At 42.2% G+C, this 21,122-nt stretch overlaps 1 protein-coding gene across 1 annotated transcript in view; it reads left to right on the top strand.

Annotated features, from left to right (window-relative positions):
* TUBGCP6 (tubulin gamma complex associated protein 6) overlaps positions 1-21,122 on the top strand; it is a 379,035-nt gene that overhangs the window by 40,694 nt on the left and 317,219 nt on the right. Inside the window, exons 3-4 of the mRNA XM_053716637.1 lie at positions 11,276-11,439; positions 19,465-19,675. Of these exons, the coding sequence (XP_053572612.1) occupies positions 11,276-11,439; positions 19,465-19,675 (375 nt within the window). The remainder of the gene's footprint in view (positions 1-11,275; positions 11,440-19,464; positions 19,676-21,122) is intronic.

Below are 21,122 nucleotides of genomic sequence, written 5' to 3' on the forward strand. Positions count from 1 at the left end.
AGGAGTCGCTCCAGAGGGAGACTTCATATGACGAAATCATGGATAGAATTAATGCTCTAAAGCTGGCTAATTCTTTTATCACAGATGCCGCTTTGCAATTAGCTAAGTTAGCGGCGAAAAATTCTGGTTTTGCCATCATGGCACGCAGAGCGCTTTGGCTCAAATCATGGTCGGCCGACGTGTCGTCCAAAACAAAATTACTAAATATTCCTTTCAAGGCAAAGACCCTTTTCGGGCCCGAGTTGAAAGAGATTATTTCGGATATCACTGGGGGAAAGGGCCATGCCCTCCCGCAAGATAGGCCTTTTAAGGCTAAAAACAAGGCTAATTTTCGTTCCTTTCGCAACTTCAGGAGCGGTCCTGCTTCAACCTTTGCAACCGCTAAGCAAGAGGGTAACGCTTCACAGCCCAAGGCAACCTGGAAACCTTTGCAGGGCTGGAACAAGGGTAAACAGGCCAAAAAGCCTGCGGCTGCTACTAAGACAGCATGAAGGGTTAGCCCCCGATCCGGGACCGGATCTGGTAGGGGGCAGACTCTCTCTCTTTGCTCAGGCTTGGGCAAGAGATGTTTCCGATCCCTGGGCACTAGAGATCGTTGCTCAGGGATATCTTCTAGAATTCAAGGACTCCCCTCCAAGGGGAAGGTTCCACATTTCTCGTCTGTCTACAGACCAGACAAAGAAAGAGGCGTTCTTACGCTGTGTAGAAGATCTACTCAAGATGGGAGTGATATGTCCAGTTCCAATTACAGAAAAAGGACTGGGTTTTTACTAAAACCTGTTTGTGGTTCCCAAAAAGGAAGGAACTTTCAGGCCAATCCTGGATCTAAAAATTTTAAACAAATTCCTCAGAGTTCCATCATTCAAAATGGATACCATTCGGACAATTTTACCGATGATCCAGGAAGGTCAATATATGACTACCGTGGATCTAAAGGATGCGTTCCTTCATATTCCTATCCACAAAGATCACCATCATTTCCTAAGGTTCACTTTTCTGGACAAGCATTACCAGTTCGTGGCCCTTCCTTTCGGGTTGGCCACCGCTCCCAGAATTTTCACAAAAGTGCTAGGGTCCCTTCTAGCGGTACTAAGACCGCAGGGCATTGCAGTAGCACCTTATCTGGACGACATCTTAATACAGGCGTCGTCTTTTCCCAGAGCCAAGGCTCATACAGATATTGTTCTGGCCTTTCTAAGGTTTCACGGGTGGAAGGTGAACACCGAAAAAAGTTCTCTGTCCCCGCTCACAAGGGTTCCCTTTCTGGGAACATTAATAGACTCGGTAGAAATGAAAATATTTCTGACGGAGGTCAGAAGGTTAAAGCTTTTAAGTTCTTGCCGAGCTCTTCATTTCATTCCTCGGCCATCTGTAGCTCAGTGCATGGAGGTAATCGGATTAATGGTAGCAGCAATGGACGTAGTCCCTTTTGTTCGAATTCATCTCAGGCCACTGCAATTGTGCATGCTCAAACAGTGGAATGGGGATTATGCAGATTTGTCTCCTCAAATCCAACTGGACCAGAAAACCAGAGATTCTCTTCTCTGGTGGTTGTCTCAGGATCACCTGTCTCAGGGAATGTGCTTCCGCAGACCGGAGTGGATCATTGTAACGACCGACGCCAGTCTGTTAGGCTGGGGCGCGGTCTGGGGCTCCCTGAAAGCTCAGGGCCTATGGTCTCGGCAAGAGTCTCTTCTGCCGATAAACATTTTGGAACTGAGAGCGATATTCAACACGCTCCAGGCATAGCCTCAGCTAGCGGCAGCCAAATTCATCAGATTTCAGTCAGACAACATCACGACTGTAGCATACATCAATCATCAGGGAGGAACAAAGAGTTCCTTAGCGATGAAGGAAGTAACCAAGATAATCAGGTGGGCGGAGGATCACTCTTGCCATCTATCTGCAATTCACATCCCAGGAGTAGACAACTGGGAAGCGGATTTCCTAAGTCGTCAGACTTTTCACCCGGGGGAGTGGGAACTCCACCCGGAGGTTTTTGCTAAGCTGACCCAGCTATGGGGCATTCCAGAGTTGGATCTGATGGCGTCCCGTCAGAACACCAAACTTCCTCTTTACGGATCCAGGTCCAGGGACCCCAAGGCGGCATTGATAGATGCTCTAGTAGCGCCTTGGTCCTTCAATCTGGCTTATGTCTTTCCACCGTTTCCCCTTCTCCCTCGGCTGGTAGCCAGAATCAAGCAGGAGAAGGCCTCTGTGATTCTGATAGCGCCTGCGTGGCCACGCAGGACTTGGTATGCAGACCTAGTGGACATGTCATCTGTCCCACCATGGACACTGCCAATGAGGCAGGATCTTCTAATACATGGTCCATTCAAGCATCCAAATCTAGTTTCTCTGCAGCTGACTGCTTGGAGATTGAACGCTTAATTCTATCCAAGCGTGGGTTCTCTGAATCAGTCATAGATACTCTAATACAAGCTAGAAAGCCTGTCACCAGGAAAATTTACCATAAGATATGGCGGAAATATCTTTGTTGATGTGAATCCAAGGGTTACTCGTGGAGTAAGATTAGGAATCCAAGGATATTGTCTTTTCTCCAAGAAGGATTGGAGAAAGGTTTGTCAGGTAGTTCCTTAAAGGGACAGATATCCGCCCTGTCTATCCTTTTACACAAGCGTCTGGCAGAAGTACCAGATGTTCAACCGTTTGCACAGGCCTTAGTCAGAATCAAGCCTGTCTATAAACCTGTGGCTCCTCCATGGAGTCTAAATTTAGTTCTTTCAGTTCTTCAAGGGGTTCCGTTTGAACCTTTACACTCCATAGATATTAAGTTATTATCTTGGAAAGTTTTGTTTTTGGTAGCTATTTCTCCAACATTGGTGTGTCCGGTCCACGGCGTCATCCTTACTTGTGGGAATATCTCTTCCCCAACAGGAAATGGCAAAGAGTCCCAGCAAAGCTGGCCATATAGTCCCTCCTAGGCTCCGCCCACCCCAGTCATTCTCTTTGCCGTTGCACAGGCAACATCTCCACGGAGATGGTTAAGAGTTTTTGGTGTTTAAATGTAGTTTTTTATTCTTCTATCAAGTGTTTGTTATTTTAAAATAGTGCTGGTATGTACTATTTACTCTGAAACAGAAAAAGATGAAGATTTCTGTTTGTGAGAGGAAGATGATTTTAGCAGACAGTAACTAAAATCGATTGCTGTTTCCACATAGGACTGTTGAGATGAAGTAACTTCAGTTGGGGGAAACAGTTAGCAGACTTTTCTGCTTAAGGTATGACTAGCCATTTTTCTAACAAGACTGTGTAATGCTGGAAGGCTGTCATTTCCCCTCATGGGGACCGGTAAGCCATTTTCTTAGTCTCAAACAGAATAAAGGGCTTAATATGGGCTATAAAACTGGTAGACACTTTTATGGGCAAAATCGATTGCTTTATTTGGGCATTTTATACATGTTTATGATGATATTTCACATTTATAAGCTTGGGGAACGTTTTTTAACGGCAGGCACTATGTTAGACACCTTTTCCAGTCAGGAGGGCCTTCCCAGTTGTAGGCTGAGCCTCATTTTCGCGCCTTTACTGCGCAGTTGTTTTTGAGAGCAAGACATGCAGATGCATGTGTGAGGACCTGAAAATAGCTGGAAAAGTTCCTAGAAGGCGTCATTTGGTATCGTATTCCCCTCTGGGCTTGGTTAGATCTCAGCAAAAGCTGTAGCTGGGACTGTATAGGGGTTAAATTTGTAAACGGCTCCGGTTCCGTTATTTTAAGGGTTAAAGCTCTGAAATTTGGTGTGCAATACTCTTAATGCTTTAAGACACTGTGGTGAAATTTTGGTAATTTTTGAACAATTCCTTCATAGTTTTTCACATATTCAGTAATAAAGTGTTTCTGTTTAAAATTTAAAGAGACAGTAACGGTTTTGTTTTAAAACGTTTTTTGTGCTTTATTAACAAGTTTAAGCCTGTTTAACATGTCTGTGCCTTCGGATAAGCTATGTTCTATATGTATGAAAGCCAATGTGTCTCCCCATTTAAATTTGTGTGATAATTGTGCCATAGCGTCCAAACAAAGTAAGGACAGTACTGCCACAGATAATGAAATTGCCCAAGATGATTCCTCAGATGAGGGGAGTAGACGTGATACTACATCATCTCCTACTGTATCTACACCAGTTTTGCCCACGCAGGAGGCCCCTAGTACATCTAGCGCGCCAATGCTTATTACCATGCAACAATTGACGGCTGTAATGGATAACTCCATAGCAAATATTTTATCCAAAATGCCTGCATATCAGAGAAAGCGCGATTGCTCTGTCTTAAACACTGAAGAGCAGGAGGGCGCTGATGATAATTGTTCTGTCATACCCTCACACCAATCTGAAGTGGCCATGAGGGAGGTTTTGTCAGATGGGGAAATTTCAGATTCAGTAAAAATTTCTCAACAAGCTGAACCTGATGTTGTGACATTTAAATTTAAATTAGAACATCTCCGCGCACTGCTTAAGGAGGTGTTATCTACTCTGGATGATTGTGACAACTTGGTCATTCCAGAGAAATTATGCAAAATGGACAAGTTCCTAGAGGTTCCGGTGCACCCCGACGCTTTTCCTATACCCAAGCGGGTGGCGGACATAGTGAATAAGGAGTGGGAGAAGCCCGGTATACCTTTTGTTCCCCCTCCTATATTTAAGAAATTATTTCCTATGGTCGACCCCAGAAAGGTCTTATGGCAGACAGTCCCTAAGGTCGAGGGGGCAGTTTCTACTTTAAACAAGCGCACTACTATTCCTATCGAGGATAGTTGTGCTTTCAAAGATCCTATGGATAAAAAATTGGATGGTTTGCTTAAAAAGATTTTTGTACAGCAAGGTTACCTTCTACAACCCATTTCGTGCATTGTTCCTGTCACTACTGCAGCGTGGTTCTGGTTCGAGGAACTAGAAAAGTTGCTCGGTAGAGAGACTCCATATGAGGAGGTTATGGACAGAGTTCACGCACTTAAGTTGGCTAACTCTTTTATTTTAGATGCCGTCTTGCAATTAGCTAAATTAGCGGCGAAAAATTCAGGGTTTGCAATTGTGGCGCGTAGAGCGCTTTGGCTAAAGTCTTGGTCAGCGGATGTATCATCCAAGACAAAATTGCTTAACATCCCTTTCAAAGGTAAAACTCTCTTCGGACCAGAATTGAAAGAGATTATCTCAGACATCACTGGGGGAAAGGGCCATGCCCTTCCACAAGATAGGCCGTTCAAGGCCAAGAATAAGTCTAATTTTCGTTCCTTTCGCAATTTCAGGAACAGACCGGCCTCGAATTCTGCATCCTCTAAGCAAGAGGGTAATGCCTCACAGCCCAAACCAGCCTGGAAACCTATGCAGGGCTGGAACAAGGGTAAGCAGGTCAAGAAGCCTGCTGCTGCTAACAAGACAGCATGAAGGAGTAGCCCCCGATCCGGGACCGGATCTAGTAGGGGGCAGACTCTCTCTCTTTGCTCAGGCTTGGGCAAGAGATGTTCAGGATCCCTGGGCACTAGAAATAGTTTCTCAGGGTTATCTTCTGGAATTCAGGGAACTACCCCCAAGGGGAAGGTTCCACATGTCTCACTTATCCTCAAACCAAATAAAGAGACAGGCGTTCTTACATTGTGTAGAAGACCTGTTAAAAATGGGAGTGATACACCCTGTCCCAATAAAAGAACAGGGAATGGGATTTTATTCAAATCTGTTCGTAGTTCCCAAAAAAGAGGGAACATTCAGACCAATTTTGGATCTGAAGATCCTAAACAAATTTCTCAGGGTACCATCGTTCAAAATGGAAACCATTCGAACGATTCTACCCACTATCCAGGAAGGTCAATTTATGACTACCGTGGATCTAAAGGATGCGTACCTACATATTCCTATCCACAAAGAACATCATCAGTTCCTAAGGTTCGCCTTTCTGGACAAACATTACCAGTTCGTGGCCCTCCCATTCGGGTTAGCCACTGCTCCAAGGATTTTCACAAAGGTACTCGGGTCCCTTCTAGCGGTTCTAAGGCCGAGGGGCATTGCAGTAGTACCATACCTGGACGACATTCTAATACAAGCGTCGTCCCTGTCAAAAGCAAAGGCTCATACAGGCATTGTTCTGGCCTTTCTCAGATCGCACGGATGGAAGGTGAACGTAGAAAAAAGTTCTCTGTCTCCGTCAACAAGAGTTCCCTTCTTGGGAACAATAATAGATTCCTTAGAAATGAGGATTTTTCTGACAGAGGTCAGAAAATCAAAGCTTCTAAGCGCTTGTCAAGTTCCTTATTCTGTTCCACGTCCTTCCATAGCTCAGTGCATGGAAGTAGTAGGGTTGATGGTTGCAGCAATGGACATAGTTCCTTTTGCACGAATTCATCTAAGACCATTACAACTGTGCATGCTCAAACAGTGGAATGGGGACTATACAGACTTGTCTCCAATGATTCAAGTAGATCAGAAGACCAGAGATTCACTCCGTTGGTGGCTGACCCTGGACCATCTATCCAAGGGAATGAGCTTCCGCAGACCAGAGTGGGTCATTGTCACGACCGACGCCAGTCTAGTGGGCTGGGGCGCGGTCTGGGAATCCCTGAAGACTCAGGGACTATGGTCTCGGGAAGAGTCTCTTCTCCCGATAAACATTCTGGAACTAAGAGCGATTTTCAATGCTCTCAGGGCTTGGCCTCTACTAGCAAAGGCCAGATTCATAAGATTTCAATCAGACAACATGACGACTGTTGCGTATATATCAATCATCAGGGGGGAACAAGGAGTTCCCTAGCGATGAAAGAAGTGACCAAAATAATACAATGGGCGGAGGAACACTCCTGCCATCTATCTGCGATCCACATCCCAGGTGTGGAAAACTGGGAAGCGGATTATCTGAGTCGTCAGACTTTCCATCCGGGGGAGTGGGAACTCCATCCGGAGATCTTTGCCCAACTGACTCAATTATGGGGCATTCCAGACATGGATCTGATGGCGTCTCGTCAGAACTTCAAGGTTCCGTGTTACGGGTCCAGATCCAGGGATCCCAAGGCGACTCTAGTAGATGCACTAGTAGCACCTTGGACCTTCAACCTAGCTTATGTGTTTCCACCGTTTCCTCTCATTCCCAGGCTGGTAGCCAGGATCAAACAGGAGAGGGCCTCGGTGATCTTGATAGCTCCTGCGTGGCCACGCAGGACTTGGTATGCAGACCTGGTGAATATGTCATCGGTTCCACCATGGAAGCTACCTTTGAGACAGGACCTTCTTGTTCAGGGTCCATTCGAACATCCAAATCTGGTCTCCCTCCAGCTGACGGCTTGGAGATTGAACGCTTAATTCTTTCAAAGCGTGGGTTTTCAGATTCTGTGATAGATACTCTGGTTCAGGCCAGAAAACCAGTAACTAGAAAGATTTACCATAAGATATGGAAAAAATATATCTGTTGGTGTGAATCCAAAGGATTCCCATGGAATAAGATAAAAATCCCTAAGATTCTCTCCTTTCTACAAGAAGGTTTGGAGAAAGGATTATCTGCAAGTTCTCTAAAGGGACAGATCTCTGCTTTATCTGTCTTACTACACAAAAGACTGGCAGCTGTGCCAGATGTTCAAGCATTTGTTCAGGCTCTGGCTAGGATCAAGCCTGTTTACAGACCTTTGACTCCTCCCTGGAGTCTAAATCTAGTTCTTTCAGTTCTTCAAGGGGTTCCGTTTGAACCTTTACATTCCATAGATATTAAGTTACTATCTTGGAAAGTTTAGTTTTTAGTTGCTATTTCTTCTGCTAGAAGAGTTTCTGAGTTATCTGCTTTGCAGTGTTCTCCGCCTTATCTGGTGTTCCATGCAGATAAGGTGGTTTTGCGTACTAAGCCTGGTTTTCTTCCAAAGGTTGTTTCTAACAAGAATATTAACCAGGAGATAGTTGTTCCTTCTTTATGTCCGAATCCAGTTTCAAAGAAGGAACGTTTGTTACACAATTTGGACGTAGTCCGTGCTCTAAAATTCTATTTAGAGGCTACAAAAGATTTCAGACAAACATCTTCTTTGTTTGTTGTCTATTCTGGTAAGAGGAGAGGTCAAAAAGCGACTTCTACCTCTCTTTCCTTTTGGCTTAAAAGCATCATCCGATTGGCTTACGAGACTGCCGGACGGCAGCCTCCTGAAAGAATCATAGCTCACTCCACTAGGGCTGTAGCTTCCACATGGGCCTTCAAGAACGAGGCTTCTGTTGACCAGATATGTAAGGCAGCGACTTGGTCTTCACTGCACACTTTTGCCAAATTTTACAAATTTGATACTTTTGCTTCTTCAGAGGCTATTTTTGGGAGAAAGGTTTTGCAAGCCGTGGTGCCTTCAGTTTAGGTGACCTGATTTGCTCCCTCCCTTCATCCGTGTCCTAAAGCTTTGGTATTGGTTCCCACAAGTAAGGATGACGCCGTGGACCGGACACACCAATGTTGGAGAAAACAGAATTTATGCTTACCTGATAAATTACTTTTTCCAACGGTGTGTCCAGTCCACGGCCCGCCCTGTTTTTTTAATCAGGTCTGATGAATTATTTTCTCTGACTACAGTCACCACGGTACCATATGGTTTCTCCTATATATTTTCCTCCTGTCCGTCGGTCGAATGACTGGGGTGGGCGGAGCCTAGGAGGGACTATATGGCCAGCTTTGCTGGGACTCTTTGCCATTTCCTGTTGGGGAAGAGATATTCCCACAAGTAAGGATGACGCCGTGGACCGGACACACCGTTGGAGAAAGTAATTTATCAGGTATGCATAAATTCTGTTATCTTCTGCTTGAAGAGTATCAGAATTGTCTGCTTTGCAGTGTAATTCACCCTATCTGGTGTACCATGCAGATAAGGTAGTTTTGCGTACCAAACCTGGTTTTCTTCCTAAAGTTATTTCTAATAAGAACATTAACCAGGAAATCAATGTTCCTTCCCTGTGTCCTAATCCAGCTTCTAAGAAGGAACGTCTTTTACACAATCTTGATGTGGTTCGTGCTTTGAAATTCTATTTACAAGCAACTAAGGATTTCAGACAAACATCATCTTTGTTTGTTATCTATTCCGGTAAGAGGAGAGGTCAGAAAGCGACTGCTACCTCTCTTTCCTTCTGGTTGAAAAGCATCATCCGATTGGCTTATGAGACTGCTGGGCAGCAGCCTCCTGAACGAATTACAGCTCATTCCACCAGAGCTGTGGCTTCCACTTGGGCTTTCAAGAATGAGGCTTCTGTTGAACAGATTTGTAAGGCAGCGACTTGGTCTTCACTGCATACTTTTGCCAAATTTTACAAATTCAATACTTTTGCTTCTTCGGAGGCTATTTTTGGGAGAAAGGTTTTGCAAGCAGTGGTGCCTTCCGTTTAGGTTACCTGTCTTGTTCCCTCCCTTCATCCGTGTCCTAAAGCTTTGGTATTGGTATCCCACAAGTAAGGATGAATCCGTGGACTGGATACACCTTGCAAGAGAAAACAGAATTTATGCTTACCTGATAAATTACTTTCTCTTGCGTTGTATCCAGTCCACGGCCCACCCTGGCAATTAAGTCAGGTTAAAATTTCTTGTTTAAACTACAGTCACCACTGCACCCTATGGTTTCTACTTTTTCTCCTAACCGTCGGTCGAATGACTGGGGGGCGGAGCCAGAGGGGGAGCTATATGGACAGCTTTGCTGTGTGCTCTCTTTGCCACTTCCTGTAGGGAATGAGAATATCCCACAAGTAAGGATGAATCCGTGGACTGTATACACCGCAAGAGAAAGTAATTTATCAGGTAAGCATAAATTCTGTTTTTTTTCAGTCATGTGACTGCTATTGAAAAGCAGTGCACTAATTAAAATAGTATGTGGAGCTGTCCACTTGTTTTGCAGCAAAGTTATGCAACTTAACAGACTGAAATTGATCAGTGTATATAGAGCAGACATTAGCTTTCGAGCAACAAGATTTAGCAGCCACTTCCCTATTATATTCCTGTCAGCTGCTTGAGGTGAGGGTGCCTAGCTGCTTATTAATCACTGCAGATTGAAATGCATAGAATAGGTGCAGACCCAATATTATCCAACATGCTAACAATGTAGAGAACTGATTGCAGAAAAATGCAAGTAAAAAAATGTTTTTGTTTGATGATGATGCAGTCTGTTGTGTGATTATTTAATTAGATGCTGTTAGCAAATGTTTTTGTTCATTAAACTTAGTTTGATGATGATACAATCTATATTATTAGGTTTATAATGCTATTTAGCATTTAAAGTCTTAATTTCAAAGCTTTAAAAATAATGTATTAGGTGTTACTTATGACAATTGTGAGAGGGGCCTGGAACCTAACTCCCATTGATTTACATTATAAACAGGGTTTCGATTTACAACCATTCCTCCTGGAACCTAACTCCGGCGTAAATTGAGGGCTACCTGTATATATATATATTGTCCACTGACACTACAGATAACTTTTTTTTTTTTTAATAATAAATAATTTAAAAAAACATAATACAATTTATATAAACTTTGTACCTAATACACGGATGTACATATGGATGCAACTAGTGAGAGGGGGAAGGTTAGAGAGCTGTTTGGAAGTGATCATGGAGGTGGGAGGGTTGGGAAATTAACACTACAGTGAAATAATAATAATAATAAAAAAAAAGCCTTAAAACTGCATGCTGGCAGACTGTCTGCTAGTAAGTACCTTAGAGGTTTTTAACCAGTGGGGGGTAGAGAGCTGCTTGGGAGGGATCAGGGGTGGGATGTGTCAGGTGTAAGGGTAATCCTTATACTAGAGCAAACATTAACCTTTCACGTTACCTGATTAACCCCTTACTGCCGAAAGTTTAAAAAGTGTAGTGCACAGCTGCAATTAGTGGCCTTCTTATTAAAAAGCAGTGGCAAGCCATATATGTCTGCTTTTTCTGAACAAAGGCGATCCCAGAGAAGCTTTTACAACCATTTGTGTTATGAGTGCACAAGCAGTATGTAAAGAATTTTAGTGAGAAACTCAGTTGCTTTTTTTCAGTCTGCAGAAAGCAAGGATAGCCACGGTCACTATAGTAGTATAAAGTACAATGTATTACAGTTATCATCTGCTAAAGACAATTAGGAAATATGTAGCAGAGTTATCCCTGAAAAAAACTGCAGGATGCTCATTCAGTTCTAATTAGAGTGTACAATGTCTTGTTTTTCTATCTGAATCATCAAAGTGTAATTGTGAGTTTTATGGCCCTTCACTTGTCTCCTTTAGTAGTTGCTAGTATCTTGGCTGTTTCCAGCTTTCATTGATGACTTTTCCCTTATGTGCCTTCCAGGTTCCTCAGAGTATTGACCAGTCTGAAGATGAAGGATTCCAGTCAGCATCAAACATGACCCCAGATTCTCAGTCTGAGCCTAGTGTAACTCCTGATATTGATCTATGGGAAGCAGTGCTCACGTATGGACAGAATAAACGGCGGTGCTGGGAAAGGATAGGCTGGTGTGTGGCAATTCTGTAGATACTGTATATAGGCAGATGATCTCATTTTTTGTGTGTGTAAATTACAGAATTTCTCCAACATAGGTGTGTCCGGTCCACGGCGTCATCCTTACTTGTGGGATATTCTCTTCCCCAACAGGAAATGGCAAAGAGCCCAGCAAAGCTGGTCACATGATCCCTCCTAGGCTCCGCCTACCCCAGTCATTCTCTTTGCCGTTGTACAGGCAACATCTCCACGGAGATGGCTTAGAGTTTTTTAGTGTTTAACTGTAGTTTTTATTATTCAATCAAGAGTTTGTTATTTTAAAATAGTGCTGGTATGTACTATTTACTCAGAAACAGAAAAGAGATGAAGATTTCTGTTTGTATGAGGAAAATGATTTTAGCAACCGTTACTAAAATCCATGGCTGTTCCACACAGGACTGTTGAGAGGAATTAACTTCAGTTGGGGGAACAGTGAGCAGTCTCTTGCTGCTTGAGGTATGACACATTCTAACAAGACGATGTAATGCTGGAAGCTGTCATTTTCCCTATGGGATCCGGTAAGCCATGTTTATTAAGATAGTAAATAAGGGCTTCACAAGGGCTTATTAAGACTGTAGACTTTTTCTGGGCTAAATCGATTCATTATTAACACATATTTAGCCTTGAGGAATCATTTAATCTGGGTATTTTGATAAGATTATATCGGCAGGCACTTTTTTAGACACCTTATTCTTTAGGGGCTTTCCCAAATCATAGGCAGAGCCTCATTTTCGCGCCGGTGTTGCGCACTTGTTTTTGAGAGGCATGACATGCAGTCGCATGTGTGAGGAGCTCTGATACATAGAAAAGACTTTCTGAAGGCGTCATTTGGTATCGTATTCCCCTTTGGGCTTGGTTGGGTCTCAGCAAAGCAGATACCAGGGACTGTAAAGGGGTTAAAGTTAAAAACGGCTCCGGTTCCGTTATTTTAAGGGTTAAAGCTTCCAAATTTGGTGTGCAATACTTTTAAGGCTTTAAGACACTGTGGTGAAATTTTGGACAATTCCTTCATATTTTTTCACAATTGCAGTAATAAAGTGTGTTCAGTTTAAAATTTAAAGTGACAGTAACGGTTTTATTTTAAAACGTTTTTTGTACTTTGTTATCAAGTTTATGCCTGTTTAACATGTCTGAACTACCAGATAGACTGTGTTCTGAATGTGGGGAAGCCAGAGTTCCTTCTCATTTAAATAAATGTGATTTATGTGACAATGACAATGATGCCCAAGATGATTCCTCAAGTGAGGGGAGTAAGCATGGTACTGCATCATTCCCTCCTTCGTCTACACGAGTCTTGCCCACTCAGGAGGCCCCTAGTACATCTAGCGCGCCAATACTCCTTACTATGCAACAATTAACGGCTGTAATGGATAATTCTGTCAAAAACATTTTAGCCAAAATGCACACTTATCAGCGTAAGCGCGACTGCTCTGTTTTAGATACTGAAGAGCATGACGACGCTGATAATAATGGTTCTGAAGGGCCCCTAAACCAGTCTGATGGGGCCAGGGAGGTTTTGTCTGAGGGAGAAATTACAGATTCAGGGAACATTTCTCAACAAGCTGAACCTGATGTGATTACGTTTAAATTTAAGTTGGAACATCTCCGCGCTCTGCTTAAGGAGGTATTATCCACTCTGGATGATTGTGACAATTTGGTCATCCCAGAGAAGCTATGTAAAATGGACAAGTTCCTAGAGGTCCCGGGGCTCCCAGAAGCTTTTCCTATACCCAAGCGGGTGGCGGACATTGTAAATAAAGAATGGGAAAGGCCCGGTATTCCTTTCGTCCCTCCCCCCATATTTAAAAAATTGTTTCCTATGGTCGACCCCAGAAAGGACTTATGGCAGACAGTCCCCAAGGTCGAGGGAGCGGTTTCCACTTTAAACAAACGCACCACTATACCCATAGAAGATAGTTGTGCTTTCAAAGATCCTATGGATAAAAAATTAGAAGGTTTACTTAAAAAGATGTTTGTTCAGCAGGGTTACCTTCTACAAACAATTTCATGCATTGTCCCTGTCGCTACAGCCGCATGTTTCTGGTTCGATGAGCTGGTAAAAGCGGTCGATAGTGATTCTCCTCCTTATGAGGAGATTATGGACAGAATCAATGCTCTCAAATTGGCTAATTCTTTCACCCTAGACGCCACTTTGCAATTGGCTAGGTTAGCGGCTAAGAATTCTGGGTTTGCTATTGTGGCGCGCAGAGCGCTTTGGTTGAAATCTTGGTCAGCTGATGCGTCTTCCAAGAACAAGCTACTTAACATTCCTTTCAAGGGGAAAACGCTGTTTGGCCCTGACTTGAAAGAGATTATCTCTGATATCACTGGGGGTAAGGGCCATGCCCTTCCTCAGGATCGGCCTTTCAAGGCCAAAAATAAACCTAATTTTCGTCCCTTTCGTAGAAACGGACCAGCCCAAAGTGCTACGTCCTCTAAGCAAGAGGGTAATACTTCTCAAGCCAAGCAAGCTTGGAGACCAATGCAAGGCTGGAACAAGGGAAAGCAGGCCAAGAAACCTGCCACTGCTACCAAGACAGCATGAAATGTTGGCCCCCGATCCGGGACCGGATCTGGTGGGGGGCAGACTCTCTCTCTTCGCTCAGGCTTGGGCAAGAGATGTTCTAGATCCTTGGACACTAGAAATAGTCTCCCAAGGTTATCTTCTGGAATTCAAGGGGCTTCCCCCAAGGGGGAGGTTCCACAGGTCTCAGTTGTCTTCAGACCACATAAAAAGACAGGCATTCTTACATTGTGTAGAAGACCTGTTAACAATGGGAGTGATTCATCCTGTTCCATTGGGAGAACAAGGGATGGGGTTCTACTCCAATCTGTTCATAGTTCCCAAAAAAGAGGGAACGTTCAGACCAATCTTAGATCTCAAGATCTTAAACAAGTTTCTCAAGGTTCCATCGTTCAAGATGGAAACCATTCGAACAATTCTTCCTTCCATCCAGGAAGGTCAATTCATGACCACGGTGGATTTAAAGGATGCGTATCTACATATTCCTATCCACAAGGAACATCATCGGTTCCTAAGGTTCGCATTCCTGGACAAGCATTACCAGTTCGTGGCGCTTCCTTTCGGATTAGCCACTGCTCCAAGGATTTTCACAAAGGTACTAGGGTCCCTTCTAGCTGTGCTAAGACCAAGGGGCATTGCTGTAGTACCTTACTTGGACGACATTCTGATTCAAGCGTCGTCCCTTCCTCAAGCAAAGGCTCACACGGACATCGTCCTGGCCTTTCTCAGATCTCACGGATGGAAAGTGAACGTGGAAAAGAGTTCTCTATCTCCGTCGACAAGGGTTCCCTTCTTGGGAACCATAATAGACTCCTTAGAAATGAGGATTTTTCTGACAGAGGCCAGAAAAACAAGACTTCTAGACTCTTGTCGGATACTTCATTCCGTTCCTCTTCCTTCCATAGCGCAGTGCATGGAAGTGATAGGTTTGATGGTAGCGGCAATGGACATAGTTCCTTTTGCGCGCATTCATCTAAGACCATTACAACTGTGCATGCTCAGTCAGTGGAATGGGGACTATACAGACTTGTCTCCGAGGATACAAGTAAATCAGAGGACCAGAGACTCACTCCGTTGGTGGCTGTCCCTGGACAACCTGTCACAAGGGATGACCTTCCGCAGACCAGAGTGGGTCATTGTCACGACCGACGCCAGTCTGATGGGCTGGGGCGCGGTCTGGGGATCCCTGAAAGCTCAGGGTCTTTGGTCTCGGGAAGAATCTCTTCTACCGATAAATATTCTGGAACTGAGAGCGATATTCAATGCTCTCAAGGCTTGGCCTCAGCTAGCGAGGGCCAAGTTCATACGGTTTCAATCAGACAACATGACAACTGTTGCGTACATCAACCATCAGGGGGGAACAAGGAGTTCCCTGGCGATGGAAGAAGTGACCAAAATCATTCAATGGGCGGAGTCTCACTCCTGCCACCTGTCTGCAATCCACATCCCAGGAGTGGAAAATTGGGAAGCGGATTTTCTGAGTCGTCAGACATTGCATCCGGGGGAGTGGGAACTCCATCCGGAAATCTTTGTCCAAATCACTCAACTGTGGGGCATTCCAGACATGGATCTGATGGCCTCTCGTCAGAACTTCAAAGTTCCTTGCTACGGGTCCAGATCCAGGGATCCCAAGGCGGCTCTAGTGGATGCACTAGTAGCACCTTGGACCTTCAAACTAGCTTATGTATTCCCGCCGTTTCCTCTCATCCCCAGGCTGGTAGCCAGGATCAATCAGGAGAGGGCGTCGGTGATCTTGATAGCTCCTGCGTGGCCACGCAGGACTTGGTATGCAGATCTGGTGAATATGTCATCGGCTCCACCATGGAAGCTACCTTTGAGACGAGACCTTCTTGTTCAAGGTCCGTTCGAACATCCGAATCTGGTCTCACTCCAGCTGACTGCTTGGAGATTGAACGCTTGATCTTATCGAAGCGAGGGTTCTCAGATTCTGTTATCGATACTCTTGTTCAGGCCAGAAAGCCTGTAACTAGAAAGATTTACCACAAAATTTGGAAAAAATATATCTGTTGGTGTGAATCTAAAGGATTCCCTTGGGACAAGGTTAAGATTCCTAAGATTCTATCCTTCCTTCAAGAAGGATTGGAAAAAGGATTATCTGCAAGTTCCCTGAAGGGACAGATTTCTGCCTTGTCTGTGTTACTTCACAAAAAGCTGGCAGCTGTGCCAGATGTTCAAGCCTTTGTTCAGGCTCTGGTTAGAATCAAGCCTGTTTACAAACCTTTGACTCCTCCTTGGAGTCTCAACTTAGTTCTTTCAGTTCTTCAGGGGGTTCCGTTTGAACCCTTACATTCCGTTGATATTAAGTTATTATCTTGGAAAGTTTTGTTTTTGGTTGCAATTTCTTCTGCTAGAAGAGTTTCAGAATTATCTGCTCTGCAGTGTTCTCCTCCTTATCTGGTGTTCCATGCAGATAAGGTGGTTTTACGTACTAAACCTGGTTTTCTTCCAAAAGTTGTTTCTAACAAAAACATTAACCAGGAGATTATCGTACCTTCTCTGTGCCCGAAACCAGTTTCAAAGAAGGAACGTTTGTTGCACAATTTGGATGTTGTTCGCGCTCTAAAATTCTATTTAGACGCTACAAAGGATTTTAGACAAACATCTTCCTTGTTTGTTGTTTATTCCGGTAAAAGGAGAGGTCAAAAAGCAACTTCTACCTCTCTCTCTTTTTGGATTAAAAGCATCATCAGATTGGCTTACGAGACTGCCGGACGGCAGCCTCCCGAAAGAATCACAGCTCATTCCACTAGGGCTGTGGCTTCCACATGGGCCTTCAAGAACGAGGCTTCTGTTGATCAGATATGTAGGGCAGCGACTTGGTCTTCACTGCACACTTTTACCAAATTTTACAAGTTTGATACTTTTGCTTCTTCTGAGGCTATTTTTGGGAGAAAGGTTTTGCAAGCCGTGGTGCCTTCCATCTAGGTGACCTGATTTGCTCCCTCCCATCATCCGTGTCCTAAAGCTTTGGTATTGGTTCCCACAAGTAAGGATGACGCCGTGGACCGGACACACCTATGTTGGAGAAAACAGAATTTATGTTTACCTGATAAATTACTTTCTCCAACGGTGTGTCCGGTCCACGGCCCGCCCTGGTTTTTTAATCAGGTCTGATAATTTATTTTCTTTAACTACAGTCACCACGGTATCATATGGTTTCTCCTATGCAAATATTCCTCCTTAACGTCGGTCGAATGACTGGGGTAGGCGGAGCCTAGGAGGGATCATGTGACCAGCTTTGCTGGGCTCTTTGCCATTTCCTGTTGGGGAAGAGAATATCCCACAAGTAAGGATGACGCCGTGGACCGGACACACCGTTGGAGAAAGTAATTTATCAGGTAAACATAAATTCTGTTTTTGATACGTGTTCTTTGTATTTCACTGTGTTGCTATGCTACCACATTTGTGAAATATTGATACCAAAAAATTATGATTGAATTTTATTCTCGTTTATAACCAAGAACTTGTTGTTAGGCTGTTTTGAATAGCTCCTACAATAGGACACCAATTTTAATGTTCAAGAACCACTGATAGATTTCTATCTAGGTAGCTATTGTACAAAGAAACTAAAATAATCAAATAGCCAGGGTTTTCCACAGAAACATTTGCCAGCTTGGGGCAGTGTAATACTTTGCAATACTAAAGCAACATTTATAAATTACAGAAAATGTTATCTAACAACCCAAAGCACAAATTAATTGCATAGATTAACATAAATCAATTTAATCACAATTTGTGCAACAAAGAAAAAAACAAACAAATTTGCTAATGTTAGCTTAATATTGGCTTGGATTTCAGTCGGATGGTACGTTAAAGGGACACGAAACCCACATTTTTTCTTTCATGATTTAGAAAGAGCATGCAATTTTAAACAACTTTCTAATTTACTTCTATTTAATTTGCTTCATTCTCTTGATATTGTTTGCTGAAAAGCATATCTAGACATGCTCAGTAGCTGCTGATTGGTAGATGCACATAGATGGCTCATGTAATTGGCTCACACATGTGCATTGCTTTTTCTCCAACAAAGGATATCTAAAGAATAAAGAAAATTGGATAATAGAAGTCAATTGGAATGTTATTTAAAATTGTATTCTCTATCTGAATCATTAACGAAAATGTTTAGGTTTAGTGTCCCTTTAAATCAGCCTTGTGGCATGCTCATTAAAAGGAGAACACTGAAATTAGACCAATTTACAAGATCAAATAATTTCAGTGATTTAAAGGCATATGAAACCCCAAAAAAATTATTTTGTGATTCAGACAGAGCATACAGATTCCCCTGGAGCACCACAATACATGGCAGAAATTAGTGCAGCCATCTACTGCTCCTACTTATACTTTCATGCTTTTCAACAAAAGAAACAAAGAGAATGAGGAAAATTGATGATAGAAGTAAATTAGAATGTTTGTTTAAAATGGCAATCTATGTCTGAATTATGAAAGAAAACATTTGGGTTTCATATCCCTTTAAAAGCCAACTTTGGTGTGATAAGTACATTTTTACTTGATTCTTGCTTGTCAAGTTCATTAACTGCAAAGAGGAAATTACATTAGTGTTTGAGTTAATGCTGTCCCCTTACATTGTATTGCTGTCTTCTTGCCAAGTAGTAAAACTTATTCAGCTTCTGAATGTATTACTGCATATTGCGCTATAATTGTGTTCTCCTCGAAGAACATTTTGGGTGTGGTATTTGAGATCTTCTCATCTCCAGTGTAGATATTTCCATATGGAGCCTTATTTGGAGGTTTATTTTGATCGTTCAAGGTAATTTATTTTTCATTCATTCTTGAGTCAGTTATTTTAAAACCTTTTGGAGAGCCATGTTAGTAAAATTGCTTTTGTTATGAGGTGAATGTAATTACCCCTCCATATTGCCATATATGTAACATACATCAAAGCAATTCGGTGTCACAATAGAGTTAAGTAAATCAATATATATATTGATAGGAGAAGAGAGAAGTCCTGTCCCAAAGGGAATGGAGGATGGCTCATAGTTGCAGCCGGAGAGTGAATTTAAATCCAACCCAAAGGTTAATTGTGGTTGAGCATGATGTTGTAGAATGTTTAGCGGGTAGGTGCTAAACTTTACATTGGGTAATGTCACTGGTGCTATTTAACGCTAAATATCTTTTAGATAATGATCATGCTTTTGTAGATTAAAAGGGATTAATCTAAAAAAAATAACACAATTCTAATTAACATTAATTGATAAGATATTTAAAGTGGTATAATATATATATATATATATATATATATATATATATATATATATATATATATTTATTTTTTAATTTTTATTTTATTTATTATAATGTGTGTGGTGGAAATATTCAGCTTAATAATAAATTTAAGTATTTTTTTTTTATTGGTAATTTACTTGCGTTTTAAAATTAAGTTGTCAATTTCGTTGTGGATGAAGTTGAAATGAAATATCCTCTGTTTTTCATGTAGCCCTCCTGGTAAGAGAGAAGACCCCTACCTTACAGAGGCCGGTAGAGAAGCATATGACAGATTGTACAAACTTCATGAGGCTGCCCTACAGATCCTCAATCCCACCATTTTACCACCCCCACAACTTGTTATGGTTAACGAGTCTGAGTTGGTGAAGGATGTTCTGAATGCTCTCATCGGTGTGGTATCTTCTACATTTTCCTTTAATCTAGTAAGTAAAATAATTCAGGTATGGCATGGATTCTGGTTTTAGATGTGATTGCAAAGGTTACAAGGAGAGTATTTGTAAAATATTTCATTTCTGCTTGTTAACAAGCTTGATTTACATACAATGCCCTTTCAAAGGAACATAAGTCAAATTTGAATATCACAAAGGTGCATTTCAAAATTTTACTAGAAGTATTTTTGTTATATACATACTATAGTTCTTTTGGAGGCCTGAAGCCTATTATTTTTGCAGTGATTGATTTATGGAATAAACTTCCTCAAGAGGTCATAATGACAAACACTGTGGGGGACTTTAAAATGCCTGGGACATGCCTAAGACTATCCTACAAACTAGATACGTTTATACTGTTAGGTAATGTCGGGCAGACTTGCTGGGCCTATGGCTCTTATCTGCCGTCAATATTTTTGTTTCTATGTATACCAGTGGACATTATTTGGTTTAAGCTTGCTCACTTATATAGATAATGCGTCTTACGTTGGTCAGAGGTTAATGATTAATTTATATATAAAGCAGGAGCCATCTAGATGTAAAAAAAGACAAACATTTCCTCAGTATATTAGGCATTAATGGGTAGATTTATATTATATAGCCAAAAAGTTTTCTAGCTTCAGAAAAAAAATAGCTTTTTGGGTCTTGATGTTGTCTCATAATAAGTTATATTCATCATTTTTATTGCAAAAAGAGAATATAAAACTAATAATGTGTTGAATATTATATGAAAAACTTTATGAAGGTTGTGGAATGGTCCCGCTGCTCGTCACTGTATCCGTGGATAATAAGCTATTTGGTGCAGCTATACCCTTGTGATCATACTCTAGCCCTGCTATAGCTTCTGCCCTCTGCTGATCAGGTGGTAGTTTCTATTATTACGCATTGGGTATTATGGGGTTTCTCCATGTAATCATTTTATTTGTGTTTTTTTATTTGAGGTTTTTACTTGTCTTATCTTATTTTGTGCACCTTTTTTGTATCAGACAACAATGCCACATAGATGTTGATGCTCACATTGCACTCCAAATTGACTTGTGCATCATTATCACATTTTTGGCACCAGAATAATTTTCACTTTCACAATTTTCTTAACTTAGAGCTGGTGTTACAGTAGTTAGTGTTAGAGTTTTGAATAAAATCATCTTAATTTCTATGCTGAGTTATGTCATTCAGTGTTTATTTCAGGGAGCAATATATATTAAACTATATTTCTTTCATGTAATTAACAAGAGTCCATGAGCTAGTGACGTATGGGATATACATTCCTACCAGGAGGGGCAAAGTTTCCCAAACCTTAAAATGCCTATAAATACACCCCTCACCACACCCACAAATCAGTTTTACAAACTTTGCCTCCAAGGGAGGTGGTGAAGTAAGTTTGTGCTAGATTCTACGTTGATATGCGCTCCGCAGCAAGTTGGAGCCCGGTTTTCCTCTC

The sequence above is a fragment of the Bombina bombina genome, chromosome 6 (assembly GCF_027579735.1).
Source record: "Bombina bombina isolate aBomBom1 chromosome 6, aBomBom1.pri, whole genome shotgun sequence".
Taxonomy (NCBI): domain Eukaryota; kingdom Metazoa; phylum Chordata; class Amphibia; order Anura; family Bombinatoridae; genus Bombina; species Bombina bombina.